Below are 13,875 nucleotides of genomic sequence, written 5' to 3'. Positions count from 1 at the left end.
CTCAAACCCACCACATAGAGTTCCAGGGAGTCTCCTCTCCAATCTAACTCCTTCTGGCATCTCACCAGCTAGTCACAGGAATCTCACCAGCTAGTCACTATGGGCCATATGTATCAAGCACTAATGCGTTCGCAAACGCCGAAATTCGCCGAATTTCGGCGTTTGCGAACGCATTAGTGCTAAATGGTATGTATCAAAGAAATCTGCGAGCAAAATAAGGAATCGCAAAATTTGTGATTCCTTATTTTGTGATTGCATTTAAGGAATCGCAAATTTTGCGATTCCTTAAATGCAATGTAAGAAGCATAAAAAAATGCAAATTTGCCTTAAGGAATCGCAAATTACCACCAACTTCAAGTTGGTGGTAATTTGAGAATTCCTTGAAAAATGCACTTTTTCGCATTTTTCAAAGTGCAATGTGAAGCACATACATGCCCTTAGGGCATGTATGTGTGCTACATGTGCACCCATGCTTATTTCCGGGGTGCAACAGGGTGTCCTTTGGACACCCCTGCACCCTTGAAATTATTCTCAATTTGCGAATCGCAAATTGAGAATAACTTCCCATTCATTCCTATGGGCCTCCTGACCCATAGAAATGAATGGGAAAGTATTCCTTAATTGCGATTAGCAATTTGCGAATCGCAATTATGGAATACTAAGAAATCGCAAAAAAATTGTGATTTTGTACATACATCCCTATTTGCGATTCTCAAATAGCGATTTCTAAAAAAACGCTATTTGATCATCGCAAATCAGGTTGTTGATACATATGGCCCTATACCACCACATACAGTGCCAGGGAGTCTCCTCTCCTCCCTCTCAAATCTCACAGCTCCTGGTATCTCACCAGCTAGTCACTCTACCACCACATACAGTGCTAAGGAGACTCACATATCAGAAGCATTACCAATCTCCAATTACCAAAAGCATCCCACCCATTAGCTTCAAAACCACTACACACAGAGCCAGGGAGTCATCCGCAACCTCTTGAATCTCACACCTTCTGGAATCTCACGAGCTAGAAACTATACCACTACATACAGTGCCAGGGAGACTCCCCTCCTGCCCCTCCAATCTCACAGCTCCTGGAATCTCACCTGCTAGTCACTATACCACCACATACCGTGCCAGGGAGTCTCATGGACCATTAGCCTCTCCAATCTCACACTGTACGAGCATCTCATCAGGTAGTCGCTATGCTGCCACATACAGTGCAAGGGAGTCTTAGGTCTGCAGCCCTCCAAGCACAGACTTTATCGGCATCTCACCAGTTAGTTACAATGTAAACACCTACAGTGCGAGGGAGTCTCGCATCACTAGAATTACCAATCTCAATGTTACTGGCATCTCAGCAGTTACTCACAGTGCTGCCTGGTACAGTGCAGGAGTCTCACCTGTTAGCAGCATGTCCAGGCTCAAACATTGCATAATTATTTGTGTGGCTCCCATGATCTCCGGGGCTATCATATAGCCCACTCCCTCCTCACATAGGCCACTGGCAGGCGCTGGGCGTTTGCATCACATTAAGATTCTGAGTGACAAGACTCTACACCAGTCACATGCTGTCTGCTACTGAGATGAGGCTGAAATATCTAGAGGAACCAGAAGCCTTTCTCTGCTCTGCTCTGAAAGGCTTCGAAGAGAAACATTCCAAGTTCAGGAATACATTTTTTAACCACCTCTTGCGTGTTCCTCCAACATGAAACCTATCGTTAGCCTTCCAGTGACGACCAATGGCACCTCAAACAGCATCGCTAGTACCATCCAGACCAGAGAATGTCTTAACCATAGTGCTTCATTTTCTCTTCTCCTCTGCTTCTCTCATCTCAAAATCCTCTGTAAAGACTGTCCACTGCCCCTGCTTGGATTCAAGCTATATAAATACTTCAAAGAAGGGTCACAAGCATTCCTTTTAGGACCTAAACGCTCTCCATTCCACCAATGTATTCAAATTCCAATTAATGATATCCTCATAGGGCTCTGGGTTTAAATGGTCACCTGTCGCTTTACTGTCTCCACTTTGCTCTTACGTTCCTGGGTACGTGTCGTTTATAACTGGGCACTCGACTGCAGGTAACGACTTTACAGTCGAACACAATCTTCAGCATGCGGCCTTCACAACGGGACTCAGTGCACCAGAAGTAGATTTCATAACTGAACTCTACACTCTAGATTTGGATTTCAAGTCTTGACACAGTATTGCACACCTACCCTTCATATTTTGGCACAATTGGGCTTATGTATCAAGCCCTTTTCGGGTTCGCAAACGGGCTGATTCTCAGAATCGGACCGTTTACGAACAGGAAAAGGCCTTTTGGGATGTATCATCCCAAAAGGCCATCACAAAATAGGGAATTACAAAATGTGCGATTCCCTATTTTGCGATTGCATTTAAGGAATCGCAAATTGCGATTCCCTAAATGTGATGCAGGAAGCACCCAAGTTGTGCGATTTTGGTTTAAGAAATCGCAAATTACCACCAACTTCAAGTTGGTGGTAATTTGCAATTTCTTCGAAAAATGCATTTTGCATTTTTCAAAGTGCCATGTGGCCACACATACATGCCCTTAGGGCATGTATGTGTGCCACATGTGCACGCATACATATTTCAGGGGTGCAACAGGATGTCCCTTTGACACCCTTGCACCCTTGAAATTGCATTCACAATTTGCAGGTACCTAATGGGTACTCGCAAATTGCGAATGTCTTCCCATTCATTCCTATGGGTATCTAGGCCCATAGGAATGAATGGGAAGGTATTCCTTTATTGCAAATCGCAATTTGCAATTCGCAATTAAGGAATATTAAGGAATCGCAATTAATATAGCGATTCATACATTCATTCCATTTTGCGAGTGCTTAATAGGGATTCACAAAAAAACGCTATTAAGGACTTGCTTAAAGGGTTTTTCATACATATCCCCCTCTATTCCGGATAGCGGTTTCATATCTAGATACAAAACTCTAAAAGTGTACTTAAGACTGGCGGTAGCAGTCTCAGGCTTTACGAAAATCCCCCCCCCCCCCCCCATGGATATTTGCAATGCCCAACGTTTGATAAGTTTAAGATAGAGGTTCATGGCCCATCTATTCTACCTATCCTGAAAACACTGCCATTAGCCTCCGCTTAAACATGCAGATTTTATACTGTTCCTCTCTTTTGACATACGTATGTGTGTCAACCTAAGCCCCTGAGGTCTGCATAATTTTCCAGTCAATATGTATTCACCGACAGTCTCGATATATACTTACTGAAACCTATGCACTTAGAAGCTATTTAGATCTGCAGTATACACATCATCTGAAAACTAAGCATAAACATACCTGGACACACTAATCTAGATATGGCCTCTGTGATTTGACCCAGTACCCTAGATGTGGTATACAAAACAACGCCTAGTATTCTAAGTGAAAGACACAATATTCTTCATGCGGCCTCCATAACTGGACAAACTGCTCTAAATGTGGCATCCAAAATGATGAGAGGTGACCATCATATCTACATAAAATATTGCAAATGTGGCCTTTACAACTGTACACAGCCCTTCATACTGAGACATAATATTAAAGCCGTGGCCTTCTTAAATAATCACATTATCCTACCCATGTCTTTTATCAATGGACTCAATCTTGAAGACTTGTCCTTTGTAAGCAGAAAGAATGGGTAGGTGGGGTGGCTGAGTGGAGCTCAGACTAGGAGGTGGAACTAGGCAGCCGGACTAAGCCTGAAATTGATTTTCCGAAGTCCACTTTTGAGAGATAACAAGCATACAAAAGGTCTGAACCGAGGACTGTCATTAACCGAAGGATGTAACTGATTCAAGGGTGCCCAGTGGTAGCAATATTCATGTACTGTGGTTCTAGCTAACTGTGAGTGTACCACATGGAAGTAGTGGAGGGGGAACGTGTAACTTTATCTGTATTCAGTGCTTAGTAGGCCACATCTGGTTTTGAAAACTACACAATATACATTTATTTGATCTGTTTTTTTACTCTGAGGTCTTAAAAATACAACATAAAAATAGAAACAATATACTATAAGGTTCACTAAAACATTTTCAAAACAATCCACATTTTATGGCAAACAAAAAAGATCCCAGATCTATTGCTACATCCACATTTTCCAATTCCCAGCAAAACCACAGTGTGACATCATTGACTAACCTTGTAGTTTAAAAACAATGGGTGAAGAGGACACCTATAAAGCTGTAGAAACAGAGATGTGCCCTTCGTAACTGGACACAAACTTCCAGATTTGGCTTACATAAATAAACACAGTATTCTACATGTGACTTTCATAACTAGACACCATACTCCACTTGAATGTTTAAACCCAACATTCTTCCAAATTAAGAGAACATAATGTCTTAATCTCCATAGGTGTTCAGGAATTAGTCACCCTAAATGCATGACCACACCTGCAATCCTACAGGATACATTTATTGCCAGTTCATTGTGTGAATCAATCCAATGTCAGATATTAGCAGAATTTACAAAGAAAGCCCCCTCACCTACCAGCTCCATTGTAGCAATAGACTGATAAGTCCCATATTGTAGAGTAATCTCCTGATAATAAAGACAATTAAAGTAGCTGAGAATGACTTCCCGCCTTGCGAAGTAGCCCACTTACTTTAAGCGATGCCACTATTCATTCTGTGTTCCTAGGCTCTTAAACGTCTGTGCCGTCTCATTCTAGCTTCGCTTACAAAAAGCTGCGAAACTCTCTACGGCCTCCTCGCAATCGAAAACTTTGAATCAGTCGTTATCAACTAGCACAACTGAGTTTCATGTAATCCTGCATTACTAGTCTAACGCAGCAATGAAATCTCACACATTGTCCCTATGCTTTCCGGTGTGAAGTAGCTGGGAGCCAAAGAAAAGAACAATATCTGCCAGTATAGAAGCACTTACCTTTGTTGCTGTGTGCATTCTCCTTCTGGAGAGCAGAAAGTTAAGGAAAGCAACTTCTCAGTAGGAGAGGCTGTTCAGCCTGCCTGTATCATTACCAGAGAAAAGGCATGCGATGCTCCACCCTCACCGGGGTAAAATAATGCCACAATGTTTACCCCCCCTCCGGAATGGAATCCCACCCTAGCCACCTATCTGTTCCCACCCCTACCACCGCTCTCCATACCCCATCAGAAACACACGTCTACCCCAAGACCACACTCTCCTACTCATCGTTAGAAAGCTTTCACATAACAGCCTGCTTGTCAACCTTCGACACAACTGAGCCCAGATATCAGCGATGCTTGCAAGAATGCCTTTTTCCCTGGTCTGCCCAAATCCAGAAATTCCCTCTTTCCAGCCTGCAATCATAAATCGCAAGCAGAGTACCACGCCTCCTCTCCATTCTTACATTCCATCCAACCTCCTAGCCATGCATCCCATTCGATGAAAATGGCTGACAGGAATTGAACCGCAACAGTGCGCATGAGCAGACACACAAGCCATGACTTGATGGTAGTAGCGGAAGCGTGCAACCTCCAACATTGATGACTGCAGTTGGGGGACACTTCAATACTGTTTTAGACAGTCCAATCCATTTTTTATTTCTGATTAAAGAATGAAAATAAATTTGACATTCTGTTGCATTTTTGTAGAAAAAAGGACACCTTCATTGAGAATTATGTTGCTTCCTCTGGGCTTAAGTTCAGTATATTCAAATTGTCATTTTAAACTCACTTCCAGGTGATCTATAAGGAAAGTTTAAGTATTTTATATTCTCTGTAAAGACAATTGTCAGGAGCAAAACTTGTTGGGTAATATCCCTTTAGAGAGGATTCAGCTCCTCAAAAATATCCAAACTTTGTGTTAACTCAAACGTACAATTTGGAAATATTGAACTACAGTCCTGAGGAAGAATCCCTTCCCAACCTACAGAGAAGGCAAAGAAAAGGGCAAACCCACTCGGCATCATATGTTAAAAGTTAAACTAAAAACCCAATTCCAGAATCAGATTCCGATAGCTCTGACGAGGAGTAGGGGGAAAGGGGGCGCATTTGGGTGGGTGTTGTCAATAGCTACACTATTGGATATAAAGATTTGTTGCATTTATGAATGGTAATAATTGCAGAAATGTGACACCGGGCTGTATGGCTCCTGCTCTATGTATGTATCATCATTGCCTGTGTATTAAATGAATAAAAACTTTTTCCACAAAAAGTTAAACTAAAACATGGCCTAAAGGGTGGCCTCAGAAAATAGCCACAATCAAGAGGAAAAACACTTACATCAGAAAACAGAAACCTTCAAGTATAAGATCAAGGAACCAGAACTAAAGCCAAAAGCCAATGCTGTTCCAGGTAGAATGAAACCCAGGCAAGAGGAGGCACCAAAGAAGAAACAGGATTTGGAAAACTCACAGCAAACAGAGCAGAATGGGGCAGTGCATTCTCCTTCTTTCCATCATCAATTATGTGTAAATCAGGAGCCCCAATAAAACGCTTGCAGTCAGAAGACTATTTCTAATGAAGCAATAATCTACAAAGAGCCCAGCCTTGTTTACTGTGCTTTACTACGTTTAAAGGATACATATATCGTAAGAAGTCTTGGGGTGTTGCCCGCCTTAAGCGTCTGTGACAGAAACTTCTCCAGCCTTATCTGCAGCTCCGGGGCCCAAGAATCCTGAGGAACACAGAAAAAGTCAATATTGAAACTGTAACTCTCATGAAATCGTCAGCATCAGCCATGGCACCTATACACATAGAAATAAGAACTGAGGCCTGCTATTCCGCAGTATCCAAGGAGTATCAAAATGGTTTTGTATATACTGCCCATCTTCACAGGTCAGTCGTCCAACAACATGAAACAGCACTCGGAAATTTTACAAAACAGAGGCAACAGAGAGCAGGGGTAAAAACAACACAAAGGTGCATAAACAAAGGTTTTCTTATACATTTGTAACTTATATAACCGCTTCACTCTTATTCACTTTGGAAGTCCTCCTAATATTTTTTCTAATCTTTCTTCACTATAGTATTGAGGCAGTTGGTTATGCACCTTTGTGGTGTTTTTCTTTTGCCCTCCCTCTACACTTGTCTTTCTAGTGCGTACAACAAGTTCATTGTCAATCACTGGTATATTTTGTTTCAGTTAGCTGAAGAGGAAACTTTTTGATGCTACTTCTTGACCTTTATTACTACATGGTGCTCTCCTTTGCATAAGATTCCTGCTCACCCGTGGAGTTCTCACCAATGTTTCTGCTGTACATCACTTACATAAGAGAAGCCAATAGTGATTACATAAGAGAAGCCAATAGTGATTACATAAGAGAAGCCAATAGTGATTACATAAGAGAAGCCAATAGTGATTACATTTTCTGATCAGGAAGAGGGTATATAATTTGTTTATGTTTATTTTACAACAATAAAGAAGGTCTCGCAGATTCTGTTACATAAATTATCTTGACTTTAGTATGGATCCACTCTGTTACTACTCATTAAGGTAGGCTTTTCCTTACAGAGTTACATTAAATGAGCATTTATAACTTGAATAGGTGAGTTGAAAAATGACGAAAACAGGAGTATTGGTCCCTTCCCCCTTAAAGAATATTAACAATATGACAACATTTATGGCTGCTTACCTTTTCTTCGTTTTAGACAAGGGAATGGGCTCATATTTATTTGTCTGCAATGTATGTGGATCTTATTCTTAAATGTGATTCAGGGTATGCATCACGTTTCCCTGGCCTGACGTACTTTGCATTTGTGTGCTGGAGTTGCCCCCCTGTAATAGCATCCATTTTGGGGTCCTTTGGATTATGTATTTATACTTTTATAATTAGTCTTATTTTTCTCTGTTTTAAAATTTATTTATTGATGTTATGACTGGATATGTAATTTTGGTCTACAGCCCTGGAGAAGCTCCTCATTACGAGAACTAAACGCGTTGGCTGTCAATTCACTTTAATGATTAGGGAAATATACGATATGAAGCATTTTTCTGCAAGGATTCAAGTATCTGACTTCTCATTGAAGACAGGACTGGTTGATAGCAGTGAAAAATACTTTAACTATAATATTCCTATTCATTCTCTCAGACTACAAATTAGACATTGCCTCTCCGTTTTGTAAAACCAGCGATAGCAACTACATCACTGCACGCGCGGATAGCCATACTTACAACAACAGTCTGGGTTTGGACACACTCCCCTTTCAAATGTGGCTCAGACAACGGCTCACGCTTGGAGAACTTTCTGCACTTTCCAACATGCCATGGGTAAAGGCCTAAGCATTAGGACACAGCAGTCATTTCAGACACCTTTCAGGCACAATACCCCAGGTCTGGCGACCATTCTACCTTTTAATTAGGCCTTAAACACAATGAGTCCCAGCGTCAAAATGCCGCTTGTGGTGAACGAACATTTAACACATACCTGAAATCAAATCTGCAAGTGTCGCCTTCAGTCTTTTGAAGAATATCTCACAAGGTTGAGAGCTGGTGATGCTTCGTCCTTTTAATTATGCCTCATATATAATAGCCAAGACTTGGGGACCATTCTACCTTTTCGAACATTCTCAAGATCAACAAGCACAGCTTCTAAGACCCTTCTCCCTTTGTAATAATGCCTCAAATGCATATGGTGGCTCATAACTGAAGAGAGTGAAACATTCTCCAAATATCTGTTCATCTGTGATCCAACGAACAACTTGGGATCCTGCTGCTGCAGGATAGTGTGCCACGTGTAAATTACTGGCCTGTACAGCAGCACATTCATACAGTTCAGTTTGCTGCATTTGCTGGACTATAAAGCCTCACAAGTCGCTTGTTTGGCATAGTTAGCAGGGGTCGATCATTTTGAGTTGCTATGACTACATGTGGCCAAGACAACTCATATTCAGCCCCACGCTTCCCTTTTACAAACTAATGTTATCTCTTCCATAAATGGTGCAAACTGATGTCTTAGATGATGGCTCCAACAACATGATGCAGACAAAGGTGGCAACAATGGCCAGAGAGATATGGACGGCCTTTAAGTAGGTCGCAAGGAGAGGTTAAAATGCAGATGACTCTCAGTGCCCGGGGTAATATGAAAGACGTATAAACCAAATATAAATAACAGAGGGACATTGGCCACAACTAGGGATTCACTCAATCAATCAATCACTGCATTTCTAAAGCACGCTACATACCCGTGAGGGTCTGGCGCTTGAGGGGGGGGGGGGGGGGGGGGGGGGGGTGGCGGCGGGGGGGGAGTTGCTACTGATCTAAGAGCCAGGTCTTGAGAAGTCTTCTGAAGGCCAGCAGGTCCTGAGTCTGTCGTAGGCTGGTGGGAAGACTGTTCCAGGGCTGGCGGAGAGGTAGGAGAAGGATCTGCCGCCGGCAGTGACTTTCTGGATACGAGGAACTGTGGCGAGGGCGAGGTTGGCTGAGCGGAGGCTTCGGTGGGGGTGGCTGGTAGTCAGCTAGAATATCAGTTTCAAGGGCTGCCTGTCTATTGGATGGTATGATCCATAGGTGTCAACAGTCTCTAAGTTCGCTGGACAGCCAAAATGCTCCAGCAGTGAGCCCTAGGAATAACCAGATGTCCTGTGGGGACCAGCAGGCCTACTCTAAAATGCAGAGTTTTATTGTCTCAGAGTTGCTACCGAGGCTGGACAGTTGCTACTAAAAGAAGAGATTCATAGAGCCTCCTACAGGAGCAGACGTAGGTTCATGGTTGAGCTGGAGGCACTGTCCAGTCCCAAAAAATAATTTGATGAAGTGGGTACTGTACCTGAAAGAGGTCTTTGAATGAAGGATGCACAGTGGGGTTAGGCACAAAGGGCAAGGCATAGAAGGGCAGAAATTCTGTGGTCTGGCTGAGGGCAGCTCCGCTCGTCTCCAAGTAGGTCCTGAAGTGAGAGATTCGGTCATCAATATCAGCACGACCCTGTAGAGAGAAAAAAGAGCAAGCGGTAAGAATTAGTGGCCAATGGGAATGTTGGCCACTGATTTTCAGGAGGACAGAAAAACACAAAGAGGGTCACAAGTGGCAGAGCATGTGAACACAGCCTGGCAAAGAGGGTACACAGGTGGTACACATGGACACTGCCATGTGAGGAGATCTACACTAAGGCGTGGCAAATGGACACTGCTAAACGAAGAGGGCAATATGGGGACAAGGCAAGTGGAGACTGCTTAGTGAAAGCTAAGAAAATGGCCATGTGGATATTGAAGACATAAGAGAAAGCAGTGTCATGATGGGGCTGGGTACACAGCACTATTGAGTGAAGAAGAATAAGACGATCAACAAAGACAGAGTGCATCAACACCGGTGAAAGACATCCGATAATAGGGTCATGCTTAGGCGGGAGAAGATAAAGACAAGGTTGAAGATGGAAAGGAAGGGAATATAATACTATTCAGCCAGTCAAACACTGCAAAGAAAGAGGTAGAAGGTCGTCCTGAGGTAGGATGAGCACACCACTGGTGGGGAAGCCCAACGCAGCACAGCGGAGAGAGGGAACAAAGGCAGCCAGGGCAGAGCAGCAGAACACTTTATAGTGAGGAGAGAGAACAATGCATTTGTAGTACAGAACAGCTGAACACTGCGCAGTATGGGGAAGGTAGGGTATCCCAACACTGCGCAGAGAGGACATGGAGCAATGGCAGTCTAGTGATGGAGCAGCTGAACACTTTACAGTGAGGAGAGGGAACAATGCAGCCTTAGTACAGAACAACTGGGCACTGCGCAGTATGGGGGAAGAATATGTTTCTAAGGCCAGGTCAGCGTACACTGCAGTATGAGAATCTAGAGTTAGGTAGAGTAGCCCAACACTGCACCATGAGGACAAGGAGCAATGACAGAGCAGGGTAAAGCAGCTGGATACTGTAGAGTGAGGAGGGGCAACAATGCCACAATAAGGTAGAGCAGCCGATCAGTGCCCATGGTGAGGAGATGGTAGGATGTCTTTAGGGCAGAACAGCTGAACACTGCGCAGTATGGGGAAGGTAGGGTATCCCAACACTGCGCAGAGAGGACATGGAGCAATGGCAGTCTAGTGAAGGAGCAGCTGAACACTTTACAGTGAGGAGAGAGAACAATGCAACCTTAGTACAGAACAATTGGACACTGCGGAGTATGGGGAAGAATATGTTTCTAAGGCGAGGTCAGCGTACACTGCAGTATGAGAATCTAGAGTTAGGTAGAGTAGCCCAACACTGCACCATGAGGACAAGGAGCAATGACAGATCAGGGTAAAGCAGCTGGATATTGTAGAGTGAGGAGAAGGAACAATGGCACAATAAGGTAGAGCAGCCGAACAGTGTCCATAGTGATGGTAGGATGTCACATTAGGACAGGACAGCTGAGCACTGCACAGTTTGAAGAGGAAAAGATCAAAGCCATCCTTGTGCACAACAGTGAGGCTCTGCACAGCCTGAGGAAGGGTAGGGTTCTAAGGCTACATCAGCATACCACTGAAGTGTTAGGAGCTACAGGAAGAATATCATAGACTGCTGCACAGTGAAGAGAGGGAACAATGCCACACTAGTGCCGGACAGCTGGACACATTGGGGTAGGGTAGTCGAATACTGTACAAGGTGAGGAGGAGTAGGAACAGTCACTCCAGGGTGCAGCAACTAGAAACTGTACAGTGAGGGAACAATGCCACAACAGAGCAAAGAAATTAGACACAGCACCAGTGGCATAACATTAGACCCTGTTGTGCGGGGGGCTCTGTGCTCCAGAGGCCCCCCTTCAGCACTGTGCACAGGAAGCAGGCCCCAGGTCTGAGAGCTCCTCATTGGGTCTGGACCCATTGGGGTTCACTCCATGTATACTTTGCCACGGGGCCCCCTCAAGTTCCGTTACGCTGCTGCATAACACAGCACAAGGAAAAGAGGAAACAATGACCCACCATAGCAGAAGAGAGGGGCATTGAACAAGGTCCTTTACCTAGACTAGCATGCACCTGTAGTATGCGAAACTACTAGAACGCGGGGTAGACCATTGCTGCACAGAGTTAGGAGGAAACAATGCCACTATAGGGCAGCGCAGCTCGACACTGCACAGTGGCAAGAGAGAACAATGCCATACCAGGGCACAGTAGCTGGGCACCGCACAAGCGAAGGAGGAGAGGATCAGTGTCACGCTACCTGAACACTGCGCGTGGTGAGAAGATTGAACAATGCCACACTGCCAAACTGTCTATGAAGGACAATATCAGAAACATTATGGGCTCTTGCTATTATAGTCTCCAACTACTTCGTAGAATTATTCCATACTTACCAGTGAAACATCGCAGGACGGTAGTCCAGGCGATGGTAGCTAGCTGACTGGACTACGGAAATGCCCTACTGGCCGAAGTTGGTGAGACCCTGACAGCAAAACTTCAAGTCATCCAAAACACAGCAGCAAGGATGGTTTTTAACCATCCCTCTGGTTCGCCGTCACTCCCCTTGTTAAAAAAGCTCCACTGGTTCCCAGTGAAGAAGAGGTCTTTCTTTAAGATCTGCTGTTTCACCTTCAAAGCTATCAATGGAACAGGCCCAGAATACCTGCAACACAAACTTTATAAACAGTCATCCTGCCTTAATCTGAGATCTAATGGAAAGGCCTTGCCGATAACTCCGCGAATTTGGCGGACGCATTCAGGAGGGAAGGCCTTCTCATATATCGCCCCAAAATACTGGAATTCCTTACCAGAAGCCCTGCGAAAGTCCACCTCCTATCTAGTATTTAGAAAATTACTGAAGGCTTTCCTTTTTAGGTTTCGCCTGGGGCACGGAGCTTTAGCTCCGCCCCCAGGAGAAATCTTTAGTTTTCAGTATGGGGGGACTTGAATACGCCCTCTGTTCCATAGGCTAGCTCCATAAATGGAGGCTAGCCATTGGAACAGAGATCTGTCCATCATTCACGGACCAGATTCGTGGGCGTCCCCTCGATTTTTTCGCTGGGCGTTCCCTCTGTGTAGTCATGCGGCGGTGGGCGGAGTTGTTTTTTTTTTTTTTGTCTCGGCATCCAGCTCATTCCGCGGCCGACCGCAGCCGCCGGAGGAAGTCCAGTTCCAGGTGAGTGCGTTCGTTCCCCCCCCCCGCGCTGTCCGTGTCTTTCCCGCTTCCGTGTCTTTCCCGCGCCCCCCCGCCTCCCGCTTCCGTGTCTTTCCCGCCCCCCCTCCCGCTGTCCGTGCCTTTCCTTGTTCTGCCAGAGGTTGTGGCGCCAGGAAGACCGCGTTTTTTTAATTGCTCGTTGAGGGGTGCCGCTGGTGTTTTTTCTCCTCCCTGGATGTTCCTCCACCGGGCTCCCTGAATTCCTGTCCCCCGCCCGGGACCCCCCCCCCCTCCCCCTCCAGGACTGATGGATATCCTGTACCTGCTGGGCATACTGGTCTCGTGCGCGGTGGGCGGCACCCGGGTGCTGGCCGGGTACCCCATCTGGTGGTGAGTGGCCTCGCGCTGGGTCTTGGGTGCGGGTTTTGGGTGGCGGGGGAAGAGGTTCTTCTTTGTCCCCTTTCCCGGAGTTGAATGGTTGAGTGTGTAGACATGCATAGACCTGCAAACTGTAGCGCCTCGAGGCGGATTGTCATGAAGGGTGTATACGCACAGAGTTCACAGGAGTTATTTTTGAAGGGCTCTCCCAGTTTGGGTGTTTTTTATTTACGGCTGGTATTCATAGGCAGCAAAGGTGCCGCCCTGTTCAGCGCACACAAGGGCTTGCAGAGAAAGCAGCGGCAGAACAGACTCAGGGTTTATTTTGTGGCGCTATCTATCATTGCCGAAGTGAGTCGAAAGTGTAAAGTTTGTGAGTAGAAGCCCGCGAGGTAGCTTGTGCCAGTGTCTGTCAGCCCTAGAGTGTGAGTGTACGATCATGTCCGCATTTGAGTGAGTGCCCTGCTGTGAACGAGTGAGTGTCTGGATGCATGAGTGAGTGCGAGTGCGTGACTGTGG

The 13,875-nt window shown here is 45.1% G+C and overlaps 1 protein-coding gene across 1 annotated transcript in view; it reads right to left on the bottom strand.

The window, feature by feature from the left end:
• The window catches only part of ARMC9 (armadillo repeat containing 9), a 442,743-nt gene that overhangs the window by 399,406 nt on the left and 29,462 nt on the right, over window positions 1–13,875 (bottom strand). Inside the window, exons 5-7 of the mRNA XM_078667778.1 lie at window positions 9,722–9,877; window positions 6,538–6,630; window positions 4,915–4,939 (exon numbers count right to left, since the gene is read on the bottom strand). Of these exons, the coding sequence (XP_078523904.1) occupies window positions 4,915–4,939; window positions 6,538–6,630; window positions 9,722–9,877 (274 nt within the window). The remainder of the gene's footprint in view (window positions 1–4,914; window positions 4,940–6,537; window positions 6,631–9,721; window positions 9,878–13,875) is intronic.

The sequence above is a fragment of the Lissotriton helveticus genome, chromosome 11 (genome assembly GCF_964261635.1).
Source record: "Lissotriton helveticus chromosome 11, aLisHel1.1, whole genome shotgun sequence".
NCBI lineage: Eukaryota > Metazoa > Chordata > Amphibia > Caudata > Salamandridae > Lissotriton > Lissotriton helveticus.
Note: the sequence above shows the minus strand (reverse complement) of the source record. Positions and strands in the feature narration are given on the sequence as shown.